The sequence below is a fragment of the Falco peregrinus genome, chromosome 9, assembly GCF_023634155.1.
Source record: "Falco peregrinus isolate bFalPer1 chromosome 9, bFalPer1.pri, whole genome shotgun sequence".
NCBI lineage: Eukaryota > Metazoa > Chordata > Aves > Falconiformes > Falconidae > Falco > Falco peregrinus.
Genome location: NC_073729.1, coordinates 23,718,810 through 23,740,447, shown reverse-complemented (window position 1 = coordinate 23,740,447; position 21,638 = coordinate 23,718,810). Strand labels below are relative to the sequence as shown.

Genomic DNA, 21,638 nt, shown 5'->3' with positions numbered 1-21,638 from the left:
TTAGAATCCACCTTCCCAGGCCCTGGGGGGGGGGGGGGGTCGGGGGGTCAGGGGGTCGGGTGTTCCCCTCCCCCCGCTCACAGCCCGCAGCCCCGCGGGAAGGCGCCCGTGGGCGGTGGGAGGGGGCCGGGCCGCCCCCCCGCGGCGGAGGGTCCCGGGGGGCACCGTGCCCTGCCAGGCGGGGACCCCCAGCCCCTCCGGGGCAGCGCGTCCCCCCGGCCCCCTTCTCCTCCTCCTCCTCCGCGCCCCGACCCGCCCCCGGCGCCCCCCCCGCCGGCGGCGGCACCAGCTCCATCTTGGCCTCCACCCGCGGGGCCGGGCCCGCCGAGGCCCAGCCCCGCCGCCGCGCTCACCTGCGCCCCGCGGGCGGGCGGGGGCCGGGCAGCCCCGGGCGGGGGCGGCCCCTGGGCGCGGGCGGCTCCTCCCGACGTCGAGCGGGCCCCGGTCCCGGCGCGGTCCCTCGCCGCCGCCGCCGCCAGACACCGAGCGGGACCCGGCGACGCCGACGGCGGGCAGGGGAGGGGCCAGGCCGCGCCTGCGCAGGCCGCACGCAGCGCCCCCACCGCCGCGGGCCGCGGCCGCAGCGCGTCCTGCGTGGCTGGGGGGGGGCGTGGGGGGAGCCCCGGCTGGGCGGGGGCGGGAACGGCGGAAAAGCGGGCAGAGCGCGGCAAAAAGAGAGCTTCCCTGACCGGGAATCGAACCCGGGCCGCGGCGGTGAGAGCGCCGAATCCTAACCACTAGACCACCAGGGAGCGATGAGAGCAGTTTTCGCCCGCCGCACTTCGTGCTCTGCCGGCGGGGCTGAGCCGGAGAAGCGGTGGGGCTGGGGACTGCGGAGCCAGGGGCTGCAAAACGGAGGTTGAGTGCTGTGACACAGAGGCTGCAGCAGAGCCGGGCGCTGTGACACGGGGGCTGTGACACGGGGGCTGTGACACGGGGGCTGTGACACGGGGGCTGTGACTCGGGGGCTGTGGCAGGGCTGGGGACTATGACACAGGGGCTGTGACTCGGGGGCTGTGACACGGGGGCTATGGCAGGGCCGGGGGCTGTGACACGGGGGCTGTGACTTGGGGGCTGTGGCAGGAGGGCTGTGGCAGAGCCAGGGGCTGTGGCAGGACCAGGGGCTGTGACTCGGGGGCTGTGGCAGGGCTGGGGGCTACGGCACAGGGGCTGTGACAAAGGAGTTGTGACACGGCTGCAGCGGGGCGAGGGACAAGGCCCAGCTGGTCACCTTGGGGCTGCAGCCCCGGGGGGCTGCCCGGCTCCCCGCGCTCTGGCACACAGACCAGGTTCACGTCAGGTTCGTGCAGCACCTCCACCACCCGCGCTGCCCCTCGGGGTGCTGCCCCCGCCTGCGCGCCCCACATGGGCTGCCCCCCCGAGCTCGGGGCTCAGCTGGTGCCTCGTCGTGGACAAACGAGCACTTCGAGTTAGAGGAAAACTGGGAGGTTTAAACTCGTGCGGGAATGGTTTGCCCAGTTGCTCAAGTTTCCTGGCACTCCTGGCTGCTCCCTGGGGAATGATGCTGTTTCCCACCGTTGCTGAAAGCCCACCTTCCCCCCACCCAGCACATCCCGGAGTGAGTGGCCCCAGTGCTGGTGTGGGGACGATGCCTGGGCACCACCGCTTGCCCCGGCCACCCCTGCCACCACACAGCATGGCCCCGCTGCTGTGACCTCCCTGCACAGTGCTAACGGCCTTTCCCGGCTGCTGCCTCTGACTCATGTTTTAAAGACGAGAAGGATGATGATTCCCATTTACCAATGGAGTCATCGCCATTAATCACACGCCTGTGCCCTCTCCTCGCTCCAGCCCAGCTTCCCTCAGCAGCTGCCCAGTCCCTGTCCCCAGCCCAGCCCCAATGCTCTGGATGATGCCAGTACCTCTCCCCTCCCAAACACCGGCTACACGCAGGGCTGCCCAGCATCACCTCGCACAGAGCCTGCACCCAAGAAGAGGTGCTGAACCCACCCCAGCACCCACAGGCACACAGCGAGTGGGCCCCGGCTGGGAGCCCTGGGCCAGTGTTTGCCTCCAGCTACTGCCCGCTGGCCAGAGACCAGCAGAGGCTCCCGGCTGCTGGAGCCCTTGTGCAACCCCGCTCACGAGACAGATGTCAAATTCCTAAAGAAACACTTCGGCAGAGGGTCAGGACACGATGCCAGCAGGGAAAAGCGGCTCCTTAGAGCGTTTTGCAGTTAGTTACTTTTCGATTCTGCTGTTTATCTGCTTGTTCGCACATTATGGGATGGAGGGATCCAGCTTCCCCCCACCTTCTCCTCTCCTGATGAAGCCCCCGCACCTCACGCTCCTCTGCCTGGGCTGTCCCACCTTCGGTTATGGGTGCTCACCCTCTCCTGTAAAGCAATGCAGGTTTCTTTTTGACGGTTCAGGAATTCCAGTGCCCTGCGCTGGACTTTTCCCAAACTCTCCTTTCCAAGCCAGGCGATTCCAGCACACAAACCAAGAGCGAGGGTGCGGGATGCTGTGCTTCCCCGCTGCCGCACAGCACCTCACGCTTTGGGGCTGCGGAAACTCCCAGTGATGCAGGAGCGAAGGGTTGGTGCTTTGCTGGGATGAGGGCTCCCATCCTCTCCCTCATGGGCAGGAGACAAACATCACAATCCTCCGGGAGATTTTCATTTCAAGCCACGAGGGTGAGCCTGTCCCTGGGTGCTTGCTGCCTGGGGACAGTGTTGACTGCTGAGTCTCCCATGTGCCAGCACACCCCAAAACATGGCTTCAGGCTCCCTCAGGAGCACCAGCTGCTCTCCCTCCCCCAGTGAATCTCCTGTTTGCCGGGTGCTCACCCAGTTACGGACCTAAATTATCCCTCCAGCCCACCCAGCCCTGCCCACTGCCGTGGCAGCCGAGGCCAGCAGTGGGACCGGCTGTGCAGAGACCGCTGCACGAGCAGGCAGCTGGGAAACGTGTCAGAAATGGGCAGCCTGTGCCACCTGCCCCCTGCCTTGCACCACGGGGCTGGCAGAGATGAACAGTGGGAGTGGGAGGTACGGGGGGAGATGAGCATCCTCCTGGGGAGGAGGCAGCATGGGAGGCACCGCCATGGGAAAAGCCCCTTGGCAGCTACCGCATCACCAGTCAGTAACAGCCGCTCAGCACAGACCCCGCAAAACACAGGATCCGTCAGAGAAGGCCCAGTAAGTTCTCAGTGATGAGGAACAAAAAGGAAAATCACGTGGTAAAACCAGAGGAGCAGGAAAGAGGAGACACTGATGGGTCTCATGTGCTGGCCTCATTAGTGTAGATTTAATACCAGGATGTTTCATTGAAGGGCAACAACAGGAAAAAAAGGGAGGAGAGAGAAGTGACTCTGAAAAAGCTCCAGGATAAACCCGCTCCAGGCTCCAAGGCAGCTGGAGAGCTGCCCGCGGACACCGGGCTGCCCAGAGCCCCTCTGAGCAGCTTCAGCCCACCGAGGCTGTTGGCAGGGGATGGACAAGGAGGAATATTGCTGTGAAAGCTGCCTCCCCAGTTACAACAGAGCAGGCGGGTGCTCACAAGGCTGCCAGGGCCTCATAAGCTCCTGGTCCCAGGTTTCTGCAGAGAAGGAAGCCACATCCCCACGTCCTTTGGGCAGGACGCCCAGTGGCGAAGGAAACCGGGGCTGGCACCCGTGAGAGCTGCCAGGAGCACACAGAAACTGGGAAGTGACAAAGCCAGGCAAGCCTGTAGCCAAGAAGGGAAGGCTTAATTAACCTTCCTTCAAAACACCCGAGATCGCACGCTGGAAGGGACTGCGGGCATGGAAAAGCATCCCCTGCCCCTGGGGCTGTCGCAGGGTAGCTCACAGCCCAGCAGCCTGCACCCTCCCTGCAGCATCTTTCCTGCAGGCTCCAGTATCCTTTGCTTCCAGACCCAGCTGCAGAGATGTAGTTTACCTACGGAAGTCAAGTAGCAGAAAACCCCCTGACCTTCAAAACAAACAAACAAAAAACCCCAAACCCCACAAACCCAAAACCAAACCCTCACCACCAAGCAGATGCTTTAGATGTGAGCAGGCATCCTTCCTCTGCAAACACAGCACAACATGCAGGCACAGAGCTCCACTGGCCTCTCTCACAACCTATGTGCCTGCCCTCCGCTGCCCTTTTACTTTTCAGAGGGCAGCTCCCGACTCCAGCCATCCACTCACTGCTGGCCCCACACCGTGCTGTTCAAGTCAGTAGCGACTGCCAGAGCTTCCAAGAAGGCGATTCCCTGCGGTATCCCACCGTCGATCTGAGCCAGCACCACAGCTGCTGCTTTTCCACATTAGAAGCTTCTCCAGCCTCAGCCCCCACCACCAAGGTTACCGCTGTGCCTGCGGTCCCACGCTCTGCGCTCAGAAGCGCGAGGCACAGCTGGGTCACTCGGCACCGATGCGATGGCACTCGGAGGTGAGTACGCGCTTGCAGCTCCCCAGCCCTTGGCTGAGCACAGGTGTCTCAGGAACCAGCCAGTGCGTGGCATCTTGAAGAGGAAGCATCAGGCCGTCGGTTAGTGCATCCCTTCATGAGAAAGCACCCGGAGAGCCGGCGGACAAACAAGCCAGAGGGCTGGGACAGAACAACAGAATTATTTCAGCTGCCTCCTGCCTCAGGCTGCTGCAGGCAGTTGGTATTTGCCTGGGAAGTTCATAACACGTACCCAAGAGCAGACTTCAGCACTGTTAGAACAAAACAAGAACATCCACCCCATTCTCTCCCAAAGGAATGCTTTATTGACAAGTTTCCTCAGACTTTATCTGTAAAGAGAAACGGTTCAATACCCAAGCGCCGGCAGTCCCCGTTTCACTGGCTCTGTCCCTCAAGAGAGACCAGCTTCAGTCAAACAAGGAGCGACACTACGTGACACTCTACACTCCACCTACTGCTAGCACACCTGCCTTCTAGCATTTCATCCTGTGTCCCCAGGTCTGCAGAGGGAGGGGAAGCAAGGGTGGGGGAAACAGAGATTCATTAGCAGGTAAGTGTCAAAACTTGCTTCTCTAAATTGTCAGAGACTGTTCGGTCCCTCCAGGGTGATAAAACCACTAAAACTACCCAGATATGTACACAAGCAAGTCTAAAGACCTGAGTCAGTCCCACTTCGCCTCTAAGGCACAGAATTGCTCACTCTAGGTATTTCTATGTGGAGGCACCTTGCCTAGAATAAGATCAGGCCTCTAAAAGAAAACTCAGATTTATTTTTTTTTTCAGCTCCTGAGCAACAAAGCTGGACATCAAAAGAGCAAAACACGCAGCCCCTGGGGGAACTGGTTGAGCTCTGTGACTCTGCCAGTTTTGTAAAACAAGATTAGAGCTGGGGCTTTCAAATGAAAAAAAAAAAACACAAAAAAACCCAAAAAACCAAACAAACATCCAGTCAGAGTCAGATGTACTAGAGGGAGGAACCTCCAGAGAGCAGAGTCCCTCCAACATAGCATCAGTATTGCTAGAGACAGCTTTGGCCTTTCTCATCTGGCCCTGTTGCTAGCAGCCTTCAGGAATTCCTTCTCCAAGAAAGAAGGCATAAACTGAGAAGGGAGAAGCAAGTTTCATACACTCAGGAAACAGAGTGTACCACTAAATTTAACACAAGAACTGGCTTATAAGCATGCTGCTACTACTGTATGATGCAAAACTCCAGTGCTCAACATCCAGCTTTATAACCCTTATGGTCTTCTCTATAGAAAAAAAAATTATCATAAACAAGTAAAGCATAAGGTGATGTAAGGCTTGCAATTCAGTTTCAGAGTCCAAGGGAACATTTCCCTAATATGATGCCAAAGCTTTTTGTTTTTATGCTTTATTTCTTTAAAGTTCATTGCATTTAAAAATAAAAATTTTTTAGTTTTGTTAAAGCTAGAGCATTAGTGTAACAACGAGGCAGCTGCTAAGTGAAGTTTCCCTTTTGGAAGCCCAGAAAAAAAGCCAACTGTTTACCCCATTTACCAGACGACTCCAATGAGAGCCAGAGAAAACAGTAATAGGAGAAGCCTGGGAGCTCACAGAGTAGCTGCATGGCATGCCCTGAACAGAGAACAGAGCCAGAAGCTGAAGCTAAGATGCCCATGCACTTGGCTTCTCCAGTAACTGCCCTCCTCACACTGCTCAGGGTGATGTATCGATAGTTCCAAGTTATGTCAGACAAGGGAAAACTGTTTTTGTTTTTCTTATCTATACCAGTGGCATTTCTGAGCTACTTTAAGGAAACTCCATCTTACATGCTCTCCCAAAAGGACAGCAGTGATACATTTAATCTACAAACTTTAGTGTAAAATATTATTTGTGTACAAAACTTTGCATTCTCTTTATTTGACTTCAATCCAGCAGCAGTGTCTATGAATGAATGATGGATCTCTCCAGACTGGTGCTCAGCCCCTTGTTGGGTTCACATGTTGTTGCTGTTGTGGAGATTCAGGAGGGAGGGGGCTCACTCTTACAGTCGTGCACAGCCGTGCAAAACCACATTGCAGGTCTAGAAAGGAGCGTTATCTTGTGGAGGCTTGTCTCCAGCTCCCGAGGGGGAGTGGAGGCCATCAGTGCTATTTTCCCTGCTGCCCACCACTCTGGACTGAAAGGAGAGAAGACAGTTAGGATAACAAGCCAGCACTGAGAATACCAACTCAATTCCCCCTTGTCAAGGTCACCTACTGTAGCAAAGACTTCACATATGAGAGGTCATTTGCCCGAATACTAGTCTACAAGAAAAACATTGCAGAAATTAAGTTTTCTGCGTAAGGCTTCACACTCTATGTTCACAGACAAGGCAGACTTACCTTTATGGTCCCAACTCTATCTTCAAATGACTTGAAGGTTGCAGAATTCCTTGAAGAAAAGGGAGGGGAAAAAATAAAGAGCAAATCAAAACAAGTCAGTTAAGTAAATCAAATCACACAGCATGACCAGCCCCTCTGGCCATTCCCATGCAGCGACAACAGCACCCAGAACACTTTCTGGTCCTCACAGCCTTTGACACAATCTCTCAGGCACACCACATTCAAACTTTGAAGGAAAACATTTATACCACATGCAATCCACTCAATTGCTTAAGCTTAAATGTTGAGGGAAACAAGTCCTTGTTCACTAGGGAATCAACACACAGTGAGTAGTGAAGAAACTAGCTCTTAGTTTTACAAGGCTTCCAACTAAAAGCACACCATCTTAAATAATGGAAAGGAAAAACTGAAAAGGGTTTAAAAGCAAATGCTGCAGTTTCCCATGTTACATCCTGTGGGCAAGAAGAGCAAGGGCCACGTGCCTGTACCTATGCACAGGTTTATTACTACAGGAGCGGCCATCTGCATTGGGAAATGCTCACAAAAACCAAGGTGTAATAAATTAGAGGATTTCATATTTCTAGCAAAGGAAACCAGGTCAATTGTTTGACAACCTAACAAGCTTCCTTGCTTACAAATGATTCCCGGGGAGTGCTTTGTACCAGGCATTCAGACCAGGCAGTTACTCATACAGAGCTGCTTTCCCCAGGCTAGGCTGCAGGAGCACTGGGAGATGACTACCCTCATCTCAGTTTTTGTTTCAAAGAATCACTTTCTGTTTGCAGCCATAAAATAACCTCCATCTATCTGGAACGAGGATGAACAGAGAAAGAGAGGGCTTCTGTGGGCCTCGTCCAGCCCTGGCAGTCCTTTCTCCTGCAATGCACCCAACTGTACCCCAACTGCATGCCGGGAAGGGTGCTGAGCTTCCAGGCTGGAGACAGAGGGTTCAGGTCAGGATTCATCCCAGTATTAGCAACGGCGATGCTGTACATTGCAAGAGGAGGACTGAACTGTCCCAGAACACCACAGGTACCAACAGCCCTAAGAAGAGATCGTGTGAGAAACCCACCCTGACCTACTCAGGCCAGAGACTGTGGTTACCCCATACTCTGAGTGGGGTCTGCTTAAGAAGGGAACCAGTTGTGCAAACCAGGACAACAAAAAAAACCCACAGCAACAGAGTCAGCTGTACGCTCCCACCATCCCACTCAGGAGACACGGGTACTTGCTACATTACCTCATCGCTGGCATACTTATCGAGTGGCGGATGGAGTAACTGCTACTCGGAAGCATTCAGAATAAGGAGGAAAAGGTTAAATGACAATTTTATACTGACACCACACAAAAGCAGTGTACCTCTGGTTCTTAAGCACTTACTGTCCACACACAGGCTGCTGTGGAAACCAAAGTGGTAAGAGCCAGCCCTCTCTTCCCTTATTTAACAGCTGCAGCCCAGAACTTAGACGTAGGACAGTAAGCACAAGCATTTAACTGCAAACTGCAGCGTGATACAAGAGTCAATTGCAAAGCTTTGGTTTGTGGTAGGTTTCTCAATCTGTCAAAAGGGTAGGCAAGGCTTAAATAATCAGCTTCCCCTGTAACATCTGCAAGGGCCTGGCACAGAAACGAGTGCTCTTTTAGCGGCCTTGACCAGTATCTTACCTAAAGGAATGCGAGAAAGGGTGAGCCCTGGGAGAAGCCACCAGCAGCAGAAAGAAAAAGGAAGCAACAGTCAGACACTTGTACAGATCCAAACACTAAATGCAGGGCAACTAAGCAGGGACATTGCTGTCCAATGATTCTGTAACAATGTCAACTACTAAGGAGGAAGCCTCTCAAAATAAATTACAGAAGCAAGCAAAAAAGTAATTGCTTTTTATTAACTCAAGCCAAGCTAAGACATTTTTCAGAGAACAATAACAGCACCTACAGCAACTTAGAGCCAGGGTGCTGGGGAGGGAAAGGAGTGGGTGTGCAACAACAAATCAAAATATTTTACCTACCCCCATCCATTGCTTTCATGTGATTTTTTTTTTAGGAGTATGTTTTCCTAAACTGAGGGTTTTACCAAGCAGTAGCTAATTCAATAAAGATACCTCCTTCCCCCATTCCCCTCCCCATGAGCTCTCACACAAAGACAGCATTGCCAGGACTTCTGGTTGAGAACTTCTGTAACGGGAACCTGCAATAGATACCTGCACATTACCTTGCCCAGCCTCAAAGTTACAGCTCAGAGAACAAACACATCTCAGCATAATAAAGATAAGAGCATCTGGACAAGAGGTATCATGTTTACCCCATAACCTAGCTGCCCATTTTTAGGTTTCAAGGCAAGCCATTCCCCCACCAGGTTACCAGATTTCCATGTGTGATTCTGCAATAATGCAGTAGCACCTCAGTAGTCTGAAATAACAGACCAAGGTTTCTTACTTCTAACAGTAAGATTACCAGGATGCTCCAGAGGAGCTTCTCCTACCAGCAGGAGTGTTTTATTGCACTTAAATATAACTTTCACTTCTGCAGCAGGAAGCAGTCATGGCAAGTTGGATGTGAAGTACTTGGCAAGGAGCACAAGGGCTTTTCCTTACAGCCAGAGCTAAGACATCAGAGACTGTGGTTTCATTTCCCCATGCATCCAAGTCAGCTCTTTGGCAGGGTAGACTCCTTGAAATGCTGTCTTTGCACGCAAAATAAATTAACTTTCTACTTACTCTTGCTTAAAGGAGAACACCACAGATGACACGTGTCTATGCACCATGCTACTCTGTATGCAACACCACAAGCACTAGGTTGTTTGTTCAGTATCTTGGCCTGGACTTAGCAGTAACCCTTTTCCTCCTTTCATAAGGATTTAAGTTTTATGTAAATTCAGGAATTTGCAGGCACCTTTGGGGCTCAGGCTAACATTTCATAGTAAATGTGCTTGTAGTATTATGTACAGCAGCAAACCTCAGACAACATGAAGTGTATTGCTAGACACAAAAAACCACAAAGCAAACTGAACAAAAAGAAAACATTTTCAATTTTGCAGTTTACTGGGATCAGTAAAATGCAGGAACAGAGTATCTAAAAGCCAATTTACTTTTTAACTCTAAGTGGAGATAACAGGAGAAAGATGAATTGGCCAAGATTTGAAAAAATCCCACCCACTAATTAAGCTCCATTTTCTCCCCTCAAGGCAATCTAATAGAGCAACAGCATTAACAGAGTTAGCACATAGTCACCACATTAACTTCACAATGTCTCCTTACAATCCACACCTATAACATTTAATATTTTTTTTGACCAGACTACAGCAACCCAAAGACTTCACCCAGAGACACATTACTTGTCTTTAATAGCATTTTGGTCCAAGCATCTTTGATGGAATTATGACTATGCCCTCTGTGTATAGGAGGCATTTGTCCCATTCATCGTGCCTTCCTCACATTTATCAACCGGTGAAGGCTGACCAAACAAGGAAATCCCTTCTGTTATCTCAACACTTCCAGTGATGGAAAATAAGCTTGCTTTACAAGTGAATTTGTGGTGCAAGAAGAAAAAACACCCAGGAGTACAGTAACAGAGGTTGCAGTGTAGGCTACAAGGCCTGTAACAGATTCTCTGGGAACACAGATCATCTCCACTTGTTCAGAGAAGTGATCACAACAATGCAACAGACTTCACTCCTTGTTAGCTCTGATCACATATCAGAACAGCAATCACGAGTTTCACCTGGCAAGGGTAAAAGTGGGATAGTTCCTGCAAAAACTCATGCTCCAAGTTAAACCTTATTCAGAATCAGAAATATCAAGACTTGAATGCAGCACAGGAGACAAGTCTGTTTATACACACACTGAAAAACCGAAAGTCTTAAAAAGAAAAAAATAAATCATTACTGTGTTCCCCACAGGGCCACATATATAAAGCAAACCCTGCTGAAATAACTTTGGCAGGGATTCTCAAGTGTAAGACAGAAGCTGCCTCTATTTCATAATACATCACCCAAGGTATGAGCTATAAAAAGGAATGCAGACATTTAAATTGGTGATTAATGCTGAGCAATACCATTGCTGCAAAGGTCTGACTTGTTTGTAGGCCAGCTGACTATGCAGCTGGTTTTCACTATGACCATGACAGGCCAGCTCTGTCACCAGGAGTGATGGGCACACTCTTCACTCGGCCAGGTATCCCTTCCCTCCATCATCTGCTCCTGGGATGGCACAAACATTTCTGCAGCTGCACAGTGAACTGAATTCCCCCAACCAAGAGAAAACAGGCAGGACCAGGTCTGTCAAAACAGCTTCTTCTGGTGGCAGCATGGGTTCGGGAGCTCCCCGTTTGGTCCAAGAAGCACAGTACCCATCCCCTTGCCACAACTGTCTGACCGGATTGCAGAAGTCTGGCACCACATTTGCTTATCAGTTTAGCAAAATGTGTCACCACCACATCTTGTACCAGTATCTGTGATCTACTGTGATTACATGTAATCTCTTCTTCCAGCAGAGTATACAGTTTCCAGGAAAGAAGTTAAAACTTCAATACTGGAAAGGGTAGGAAGCCTTTCCTGGGCCAAATTCAGAGAAGAGAGCTACTGAAAACACCAAAAGTTACCCTCCAGGAACACAGTAAATAACTCACTGAAGACAGAACTGGAATAAATCAGTACTATGTGATCAGAGGCCAAGAAGTTCTTACCACTTGGATATTCCCAGCCACAGTGGAATAGGAAATTCCCTACAAAGAATGACAGCTACCCATTCAATCCAAGGTCTGATACATCATGTTGTTAAATACAAGCTCTAAAAATACTTCCTTAGTAACCTAGATAAGTTGTATATTTGGAATTAGCTCTCAATTCCAAGAAAAATGTGGTCAAGTTGTTCTGCATGAAAAACCTGGATGTCACCATTAACAGGGAAGCAATCTTTACCTGACCTTCAGAAATTTAAGCTAAATCACCAATTCTAACCCTGAACTTTGCAGGGCTGAGAAACTCACAGAGCAAGAGCCTCAGCCATCAACCAAGGGAACCAGCCCTCCACTTTCCAATGCAGAGAGGTTTAAATTTGCAATTACTTCAGCAGTCATCTGCTTAAGGAATCTAGATAACCACCAACCACAAGAAAAAATTTAACATTGCCACAATCTTCTGAATCAATACGTACCTTCTAATCAACATAACTGTGCCTGGAAGGTATGTTGCCCTTCTCTGCAGAAAGTCAACACACAGGGCTCAAAACTGCAGCCATCCAGACTTCACCCCATTTTAAAGCACAACAGAGCACAGGAGTGATGACCCCTTTTAATTCTAAGCAGTAACACTGAGAAAACACACCCATAATCCAGTAATGAATGGAAAAGGCAAACTTTTAAGAAGTTTCTTATGTATGATTTAAAAGCTGCACTTGTAACCATATGACAATAAAAGGGGGAAGGCCACTAAAAACATTCTGTCAGTTCTCCTAAGCCAAATCAAACTTGAATGCCTTTGAACAGGTTTTATCCCATCAAAAAGTCTTAAGCATTTAATCTGTCCTAAACTATGATGTACAGGGCCACAGAAAAGAAGGTAGTCCAACAGTAACATGCTGCCAGCTAAGCAGAAAAGTGGAAAAAACCTAGTTATTGTCTAAAGTCTCATTATTGTTTGAAACCTAGATCAAAGCATCAGAGCACAAAACAGAAGTCTTACCTCATGTCACCAAGTTTCCTGCTGATAACGGAACCTACATTGGAAAGGGCTGCTGAAGTCTTCTGTCCTGCCTGGGAAAGGGTTTCCTGGGTCTTCTTATAACTGAATAGAAAAAAAAATAAATATATTGCACATTGAACTGGTAAGATCTGAAAGCAAGAAGCATCCCCCTTCATTTTGCAAAAGGAACCCGTACCAAAGGAAAGAAGCTAGGTTAGTGAGCAGCACTGGCTTCACTGAAAGAGCCCCTTCCAGTCTTGCATATATTCAAAGGTTTGAAATTTTTAAAAAAGGCAGCAAGTGTAGGATTAGCCTTTCCATACACTCACTTTACTGTTTTGACCATATGTTCTTCAATCTGACAAACATTTGGAAAAAAATTCCAGCCAAAACAAAACCCAATTTCCATGTGGAACCTCTAATACCATAGTACAGTATCCTCTTTGCTCTACAACTATCTGTTGGTCTCTTTGAGAGGAAAATAAGACCAGGAACCTATTCCATAATATCCTTGCAGCCTTGAAGAAGCTATAGCATTTGTTGTAGTATTAGGTTATGGAGGAAAAAGGCAAGACTAACATCACTGTGTAGAAAAAAATATGCAGGAATTGGCACTATCTCTAAAACCACAGTTTAGAAATAAATTGGTAGAGAAGTTTCCTATCAGTTACCATTAACCACAATACTTCAGAAATGTCTGACAGCCTATATTTGTCAGTTGCTTACATCAGAGCTTATACCAGAGCTGGAGAAGACAGACACCTGAGAACCTTTGTTTTCTCCAGATGAGACTAATCACAGGAACAGATTCTTTGAGCCACTTTCATTCACTCATCCTCTCTAAGCTATTCCACAGTTGGCAATTAACATCTAGATCTATGGCATTCTTCAAGTTATAAAATAAGACAGACTCAGGCTGGAAAACTAGTTCAATAATTTAAGGCAAGTTTTCTTACTCCAAGTATTTCAGCTTGAGGGGTTTTTTTGCCCGACTAGGGTATTCCAGAGCAGGGCATTATAAACAGCCTAACACTCACTCACACCTGACCTCCCAAGGCTAAAAGCACCATCATGGCAGCTGACTTACTGACATCTCATTCAGCACTACAGCACCTGAACTGGGTTCAAGCAAAACCAATTACAACATCCTGGTTTCTTGTTGGTTTTTTTTTTTTGTTTGAACTTTTTTTAAGACCAAAATCAAGTACTTCTGAATGAAGAATGCACACAAGATTTAGGCAGAACAGGGCAAAGCCACACCAGCTTTACCTTCCCTCTTCCTGCTCCTGAAAGATAATTCCCATAACCTACACATTTTTCAGACCAATTCCTCTTGAATTCAGCACCCCCAGAAGAATCTGCGTGCCCCAACAGCAATGCCTCAATACTGTTCTCCCCACAGCACAATCTTTTGCAAGCAGTAATCATCCTGGAACAATTTAGGAGTGAACTGGTCAGCATCAACACTGCTTGCTCCTACACATGCCTGCCTACTGCAACAATGATGTTTGAACCCTAAAGCCAAAGCTGCTTTGGAAGAGGAGGATCTCAATCCTGCCTTCAGCCGCCAGGCTACTACCTGGCCAAGTCTTGGCATGGGATTTGATTTACAGCTGCCTAACAGAAACATCCAAGCCCTCGTGCTCACCAAAGTACATTGTGCCGACTCTACGTCTGCTTGGCACTCAATTTGAACCAGCACTGAGCACCAGAGCAGCACTGAGAGAAATGGTTTACAGACTCAAAAGACACCAGCATGCCATGCACACACTGCAGACTTCCAGGTATCATGTCTAGCTTCAGCAAAGGCCGATTTTCCAATTGTGTTTTCCACACTTGACAGCAGTCTTCTTAAGGTAAGTGAAGATCCAGCTACTCGAGTGCTGCTCCTTCCGCCTCAGTGTGCTCCTTCACAATGCCAGCACAACTGCTTGTGCTGACACAGTAATCCAGATCAAGGAAACAATCCAGCTGAAATATAAACTTGGAAGAACAAAAAACCAGACAGCAGCAGCCAGATCAGATCACCACTCTAGCCCTGCATCCACAGCTCACACACCCACACCCCTCCACTGCTGCAATGCGGGAGGCAGAGCCAGGGAAGTGCAGGGAAGTGAGATGAGAAGCTCTTTAGCCCAGAACTGCCATCAGACACACATGTGGAACTGCATCTGTGACGACCAGGGATCAAGTTATACAAGACTTTAATGCAACTTAACCATGCCCAGCCCTGACCTAGAAGTTGCAACTACTCTCCTGCAAGTGACACTGCCAGGTTTACCATGGCTTTAAATTCACACTCGCTCACTTTCCTCCCTTAGCACCAGTACAAAGTACACCAGAATAATCCGAACCTGAGTGTAACAAATACAAGCTCTGATTAATACCTTGCTTTACTAACAGGCAACTGGCTGCAGCAGAGGCTGCAGAAATTCTCTGCCCTGTGATGTTCATCTTGTGATAATCAAGTACTTTTTTGCACCCCTCTCCTACAAACCCTGGGAGGGAGGAGCCAGACCTGCACCCTCAAATTCTCCTTTATCCATTAACATCAGGTTCCTCTCACTTGCTTTCACCCAGCCATCACTTGTGCTGCCTGGCTAAGTATACAGACCAGCTAAGTCACTCACATCCCGGTTACAGTAAAACAGGAGCTGGGGATGGATTGTGCCGATTGCTCTGTGGCTAGGAACGGGAACTACCAGGAAATTCAGCAGCGCTTAAAAGCCCCGTAAGGTCATGAGTTAGGCCCATTCCCAGTTCAGTCAGGATACTTGTTAGTTATAATGCAGAGCAGCTCTGAAACAGGAATGAGGACACATTTGCATAAAAATCCCAAACCACATGAATAAAACCTCATCCCTGGACTTCTTGAACTTGACTCTGCATTTACTGAGCTTCAGACAGAGGAAATAGAAATTCTGACAGTTTTCTAAACCATTGCTGGAATTTTACCTTTCAATCCCCCTCGTCTCTCCATTTTTATCAGCATCTACCTCGTTAGCATGAATTGTCACTCTGTCTAGTGCCAAAGCAAGCAGGAAAACTAGCAAGCCACAGCTATTCAGGCCTTAAGTGCTCCACAAAAACACACTTCCGCCACATTTCTGGTGCTTATAAAGTACAAGGAAACAGATCTGAGGAGAAGTTTTCTATTCCAGCAGGCACACCCAGGGAGGAACTCTGATTAAACACTGCTGGAATCCATCACACTGTCAGCAAGTGTAAAAACCAAGGTCATTCTATTTAGCAAGTGTAAATAGTGACAATTTACATCTTCTTAATCTAGAAAACATACATGGAACATTGAAAGTAGACCTGCATACTTTGAAGTTTTTTCTGTTACTCCTACTTTTTATCTCTGCTCATCTTTCACCCATCCTATGAAGAAAACCTATTCACACACACTGACAAATAACAAGCCAGCTCAAAGGATTGGATTTCATACCCACTCCAGAGAACAGGAAGAGCTGGCTTACCCAAGACCTACCTTACCATGGTTTAAATCAGCTCAGAAGACAATGATACTACCTGCCTGCTCCCACTGCATCACTGTGAAAGACTGCCCTACATACCGTGGGAAAGATGCAGACAGAAGGACAAAGGCCAACTTCCATAATTTAGTCCAGATGAGAATCTAATTTCAGGCATTTAATGAAAACACAGCTAAGAGACCTTTGCAGCCAACAACTGGAGTTTAACAGCTGTGAGGTTTAAACTGTTAGAGTCCATTTGGGGCTCCCAACATGACAGAACAGCTGCCTTGGACACTACAGCTTTATTTTTCTCATCAGGTACTGCAGCAAAAGGAAAAGCTCCTGCCCCCCACAGAGCTTGTTGAGGGTAACAAGTAAAGGTCAGCCTGGCTTTCGCACAGCTTGCCAGCTGAAGACAGAACATGTGGCACACAGGTCTCAGCTACCCAGTGGTTTCAGCCAGCTCTCCTCTGACAGCAGGTAGGCATCTGAAGAGCATCACTTGGACCGCAATGAAATCATTCAAATAGCGACCTGAGAGAAAGCTTCCTCTCCCAGAAGAGGCCCTTACTGAGTTAAAAAAAGTGAAAGCTAGAAGAGAGAAATGTTTAAATAGATCTAGTCAAAGCAGAGGACTGAACAGGGGCACAGAACATTAGTGGCAGCAGACTGTCACGAAAGCATTTGTTAATGCTGAAGGTTAAGACACTCACGCTTCTGATTGAGTTAATTTTTCATTCCAGTCCTCCAGTGTGCTGCTGGCTGAAAGATATCTACAAACACAATGGAGGTTAGATACAGTGCCAGGATTCACTACAGGTGCTTCTTTTGACACTTTCCACTTTATGTCTCTTTACACTTACAGTATGATAGGCTTTACTTCTCTGACAATAGCTTCCCCCCTTCTCTGTTACAACCAGAAGGAAAAGAGTGGTTGTTTGAGAGGTGGGGAAACACCCAAGCCCCAGTTTCTTTCTTACTTAAGCACGTTCAAACACAGAGCATCAAGAAACAGAGCAGTTTAGAAGGTGTCAGGAATTGAAAGACTTGGCATCTTCTGCTCCCTTCCTACATGACGTGTGGTGGCTATGTATTAAAAGCACAGAGCAGTGAACTGAGCTCAAGGCCAAAAAACAAAAGTGACTACCACACCCAGAGCTGTATTTTACCAATATAGCATGACCTGGACAAACTTAAACTTAATTTCATTTTCTAATCTTCACAAATCATGTTTCTCTACACACAAAACAGTACCTTAGGCATTGTGAGAATTAACACTGGAGGTACAAAACAAATACAAGTACTACAGAAATTGTCTGCTACCACCTCGGACAACACACAGAAGTGCTCAGCAGGTGACAGAGGCAATTCATGTCACCCAGGAATTAATTCTCCCCAATTAGGCCAGTGCCATCTTGCCTAATGCTGGGATGCTCCTAATCCACATTTTCCTCTTTGCTAAATAATGTTTTCCTTCAACAAGACATAGAAGGGGGAGAATGTTCAGTGCAGAAAACATTCAAGGGCTCCCTCACGTTCAGCTATGCACCAGGAATTGAAATGATTCACATCTAATATAATTAAAGAATATATTTTAGAGACAAAATTGCCAGATGTTCTTTGTCCACGTTTGTTACCTGCTTGTATATACAGCAAAGACTAGAACTCATGGCTTTCTCATGTTGAGATCAGCACAAAGGTTCACACACACTGTGCAGGAGAGCCACTGCGTGGTGGCTTTCAAAAGCCAATATGTTTATTTGCATTTGTACTGCCCCTATTTCCAGCTACAAGTAAATGCCTTCAGGCACCTTCTCTCCTGGGTGGCCATAGAGAACCAAACCAACTCCTATCACATCCAATGGTAAGAGAAATAATTTCACAGTAAAGATAGAGGTTGACTAATAAGGCATTTGGTAACAACAGGCTAACCTACCAATGACCGGCTAAAGGGAAACTGTGGTTGATTTTTTGCCCCTTTTTTTGATAAAGTGTGGTCTGGTAACTGATTGGAATTTTTCTTCTGCAATAGCAAGACTATGAAAGAGACAATAGCAGTAACATTTACTCATCTCCTCTGCAACTGAGGGATACTTATAGCTGGAAGCCAAGCATGCTGCTAATGACAGTCCTGCTTCACCACGCCTCCAGCTCCCAATCAACCCCTGATGCCTGTGAGAACAAGCAGCAGCACAGATCAGGGAACGCAGCAAGGAGCAAGGAGGTGTTGCTGAGGAGCCCGAGGCACTCACAAGTCAGACTGTGTCACTTTGTCATTCCACTCTCCAAGTTTCTCAGATGTTTTCACATAACTATAGAAACAGAAAGTGTTAATGAATATAACTTTAATATTCATTTTTTAGAAGACAATGACACAGATTTCAGTTACAAAGGAATAACAGAAGTTGGGCAGGGATATGGGAGGGAAGATGAGGAAAAGAATAAACAGCGAGATGAACAGCTCAACAATCTGCTCTGCAGTAGCACTGTCAGTAACTCCAAATTCCAGTTAAGTTACACACGACTTTTTAAACTGAATGGCATCTCTATGGGCCTCAAAAGTCCCTTACACCCCAGCACAACTGCAGGGTCAAACTTACCTCTTCGGCTCTCCTTTTGGCACTGTCAAGCATTGCAGGGAACACACCCTTAACACAGGAACAGTCAGGCTAATTTCATGTCTTCCTCAGGCATAGATGACTACGCATAGTGCACACTAATATTAGGTTTTTTCCTAGGAAGTGCAGGGTTTTTAGTTCAAGCTGTAAGACTCAGGAAACAGCTTCTGAACTAGCACCATGCAGCAGAGCTTTGAAACTTCTTGCTCCTCTTGTTGAGCCTGAGCTCAGAACAAGGCAGCAGCTGCCTATGTCTCAAAGAATGAGCAGAAATGGGAAAACTGAACTGTTAAGTGACAGTCTAAATCTCTAACATCATGGGAAAGAGCATCCAGCAATAATTTATCAACATAATAGATATGAAAGTTCTGTTTATGCCAACATAAAGACACTGACATACAAGAGAAACAATATTTTTTAAGCGCCTTCTACTCTATATACCCATCAAGCAAAAAGCCTCCAGCCACTTGGAAGAGCCCTGGAACACGCTTCTGGGAAACAATTACTACAGGGTCCTATTTTAAATAAACATGCATCCCAAGCAACACTTACGCATTGGAGACTTGAACATCATGCCAGCTTTTTGACAGGTTTTGCTTTAACCCATCCAAGGGAGTCAAACCTAGCTTCCTCTTCAGCTCTCCACAGTGCCTCTCTTTAGCAGCCAGAACTTGCCTGAGAGTACCAATTTCTTCTTCAACCTGAGAGAGAGGTAGTTTTGTCTGAAATCATAGTTTAGCAAGATTCTGAAAATTAAGATGATTTTCCATCTCCCTCAAAACCAGCAAGATTTTGTTAGCACTAATTTAAAGAATTGGTGGGAATGTCAGGTACATGCAGACCACAAACTGTGCTGGAACAGGAGGTCTACAGATGAGACTGCAATTGGGAAAACAGCCACACTGTACTGGCAACTTAATGGCACAAAGATTAACAGAACTCATTCCTAGCATTGTAATTTCAACAGCAGACAAAGATCTGTTGCAAGTTTCATTAAACTAAGGCTTCCATTTTACAATTCTTTTCCTCTGATGTCATTAAAGCAAGGAGTTTCTCCTCAGGGATCTTTTGTACAACATTTACAAAGTACTCTGGTGTTCCTTCCAAGCAGAGAGAGTTCATTTCTACTTTAACTGCAGCTCACCCAGATCTGTGTGACCACCCAGAGCAGCAAAGTCCTCCCTCACTAAAACTTGCAAGTCAGAGAACCACCACAAGATTCTCTAATGAAAGAAAGGACAACAGAACAGCTGTGATTATCTTCAGCTACATTTCAGACAGAAATCACAAACTCACCTTTAGACCCCAAAAGGTGCCCAAAGTGTAGGCTATCACACTACAAACCCTCAGGTCTTCAAAAGCATATAGGCACCAAAAAAAGTTGCTTATAAAGCATAATAAATATTTAAGAGAAAGAGGTAGAAAAACAAAGCCCATTAAGGCTCCATTGTTACAGCTTCCTAAGGAAAAATGAGTTTCTTTTACATATCGCTTGTCTAAAGTGTTTTCTCCCTTCAAATGGAGCTAAAAGCCTAGATAAAGCTCAAGGCATCAAAAGCCACTTACTTCCTTAGAGCTCTTAAGTAAGTTGCTCTGGGAAAGAGCACACAACATACCGCAGTGTTTGAAGTATCTGCCAGCTTTGTGCATTTTAACAATTAGCTGAGAGATCCAAAGGTAACACCACTGCAAAATTTAAAAAAACAAAACAAAACAAACAGAAGCCAGCAAAAAAACCCTCAAGTCCTGCTCCTGTGACTCCTGTTTGCTCCTTCCCAAAAGGACACAAATGCGGTCGCCCACAGCAAACACTGGCTCCCCATTACCTTGGCAAGCTCAGATCTCAACTCCTCCTCTTCAGCCAGAGTCAGCCCCTCGGGCACGGAGGTCCTGCCCGAAGCCACGCTATCCACTGGAACATCTGTCATGGCATCCGACAGCAGACCTTTGTTGGGAGAGTTAAGGTTGATATCTGTCACAGACAAGGAGCAGAGGGCAGAGAGGATAAGCAGCCAGCAAGCGAAGCACGTTATGCAAACCCGGGCAGTCTGACAGGAAAGGTGAAGGAAGGGGGCTCTGCAGAAAGAGGAAGAGAAACCCCCAGCGGAGTTTCCTCCATGCGCATCGATCAGGAGCGACAGAAGCACCGACCCCAGCGCGCCCAGAACGGCTGCTCCGCCCAGCGCCAGGCAGCGGGTGCTCAGCTCCCCGGGGCCCGCGACAGCCCGGGGGGGCGAGCCTAGCTACCTGGGGGGCTCACCCGCACGGCAGCCCCCAGCCCCCCGGGCCCACCCCCGCCTCACGGAGGCGGCCCCCCCATCCCGGGCCGCCTACGACCCCCTCGCAGGCCAGGCCAAGGCCAAGGCCAACCCAGGCCAGCCCACCCCCCTCAGGGCCGCGCTGCCCCGGGACCCCCCGCCACACAGACGGCGGGAGGCGAAGGCCCGTCCCCGGGGAGCGGAGCGCAGCCGCCGGCCCTACCCTGGCTCGCACTCTCCATCACGGTGCCCCAGGCCCCTCCGGCCGCCGCTGAAGAAGCCGCCGCCGCCCCCCCGTGACGCAATCAGCGCCGCGCCGCCCGCCCGCTTCCGGGGAGGGTCGCGGGCAGAGCACGTCACCCGCCGCGTTGCCACGGCGACGGCGCCACGTTCCCGCCCCGCCACCGGAAACGGCGGCCGGGCGGGGGGTGACGTCATGGGGGCGGTGCTCCGTGCCCCCGGGGGTCAGCGGGCCGGGCGGTGCCGGCGGTGCCGTGCGCCGGGCCGGAGGGAAGGGGGCAGCACCGGCACGGGGCTCCCGGCCCCTAGCAGGCCCCGCCGCTCCCGTGCGAGCCCGACCCCGGGCCCTGCCCCCCGCCCCCTGCCGGTGCCGGCCGCCACCTCCCACCGGTCCCGCCTGTTCTCCCGGGGGGTTCGCCGCGATACGGGCCGCGCCCCCGCCTCTCGGCCTCTGCGGGCTCGGCCTGCCCGGGGGCCCGAGGGCGGTGGCGGTGCCCGGGGCCTCCCCCAGCGCCCTGGGCTGCCCCCGCGCCTCCCGATGCGTCTCAGAAACCGGATTTTTCCCCGGGGTGCGCGGCTGCGGCGGGCGGCGGCGGCGGGGGGGAC

General features: G+C 49.3%; 2 protein-coding genes and 1 non-coding gene across 20 annotated transcripts in view; all 3 read right to left on the bottom strand.

The window, feature by feature from the left end:
• The window catches only part of DNAJC5 (DnaJ heat shock protein family (Hsp40) member C5), a 32,869-nt gene extending 32,340 nt beyond the window's left edge, over positions 1-529 (bottom strand). For all 4 annotated transcript variants that reach the window (XM_055813968.1, XM_055813967.1, XM_055813966.1 and 1 more), the window contains exon 1: positions 354-529. The gene's annotated coding sequence lies outside the window, so the exon portion shown is untranslated. The remainder of the gene's footprint in view (positions 1-353) is intronic.
• A 151-nt stretch (positions 530-680) lies between these two features.
• Positions 681-752, bottom strand: TRNAE-CUC (transfer RNA glutamic acid (anticodon CUC)). Its single transcript has one exon. It is a non-coding gene; the product is annotated as a tRNA-Glu (tRNA).
• Positions 753-4,700: 3,948 nt separating this feature from the next.
• On the bottom strand, positions 4,701-21,163 carry TPD52L2 (TPD52 like 2). 15 transcript variants are annotated; one of them, XM_055813749.1, is made up of 11 exons: positions 21,016-21,163; positions 20,361-20,479; positions 19,087-19,235; positions 18,169-18,228; positions 16,630-16,689; positions 12,441-12,542; positions 11,444-11,482; positions 8,429-8,455; positions 8,004-8,045; positions 6,764-6,812; positions 4,701-6,558 (listed from the first exon to the last, which is right to left on the bottom strand). In XM_055813749.1, the coding sequence occupies exons 1-11, from the start codon at positions 21,032-21,034 to the stop codon at positions 6,463-6,465; spliced, it is 762 nt and encodes a 253-aa protein (XP_055669724.1). In that variant the 5' UTR covers positions 21,035-21,163; the 3' UTR covers positions 4,701-6,462. The 15 variants fall into 15 exon arrangements, with proteins under 15 accessions (XP_055669724.1, XP_055669723.1, XP_055669727.1 ...); XM_055813748.1 differs by having other exon boundaries at positions 20,361-20,506; positions 21,016-21,128; XM_055813752.1 differs by lacking the exon at positions 18,169-18,228 and having other exon boundaries at positions 20,361-20,506; positions 21,016-21,129.
• Positions 21,164-21,638: the final 475 nt, after the last annotated feature.

Bases quoted from the DNA above. Each gene is read 5' to 3' on its own strand.
- TPD52L2 (XM_055813748.1), bottom strand. The intron at 19,236-20,360 runs GTAATGGGGAGC...CCTCTCTCTCAG, and splicing joins TGAGATCTGAGCTTGCCAAG to GTTGAAGAAGAAATTGGTAC. The intron at 8,046-8,428 runs GTAAGATACTGG...GCTTCCGAGTAG, and splicing joins CCTTTCTCGCATTCCTTTAG to CAGTTACTCCATCCGCCACT.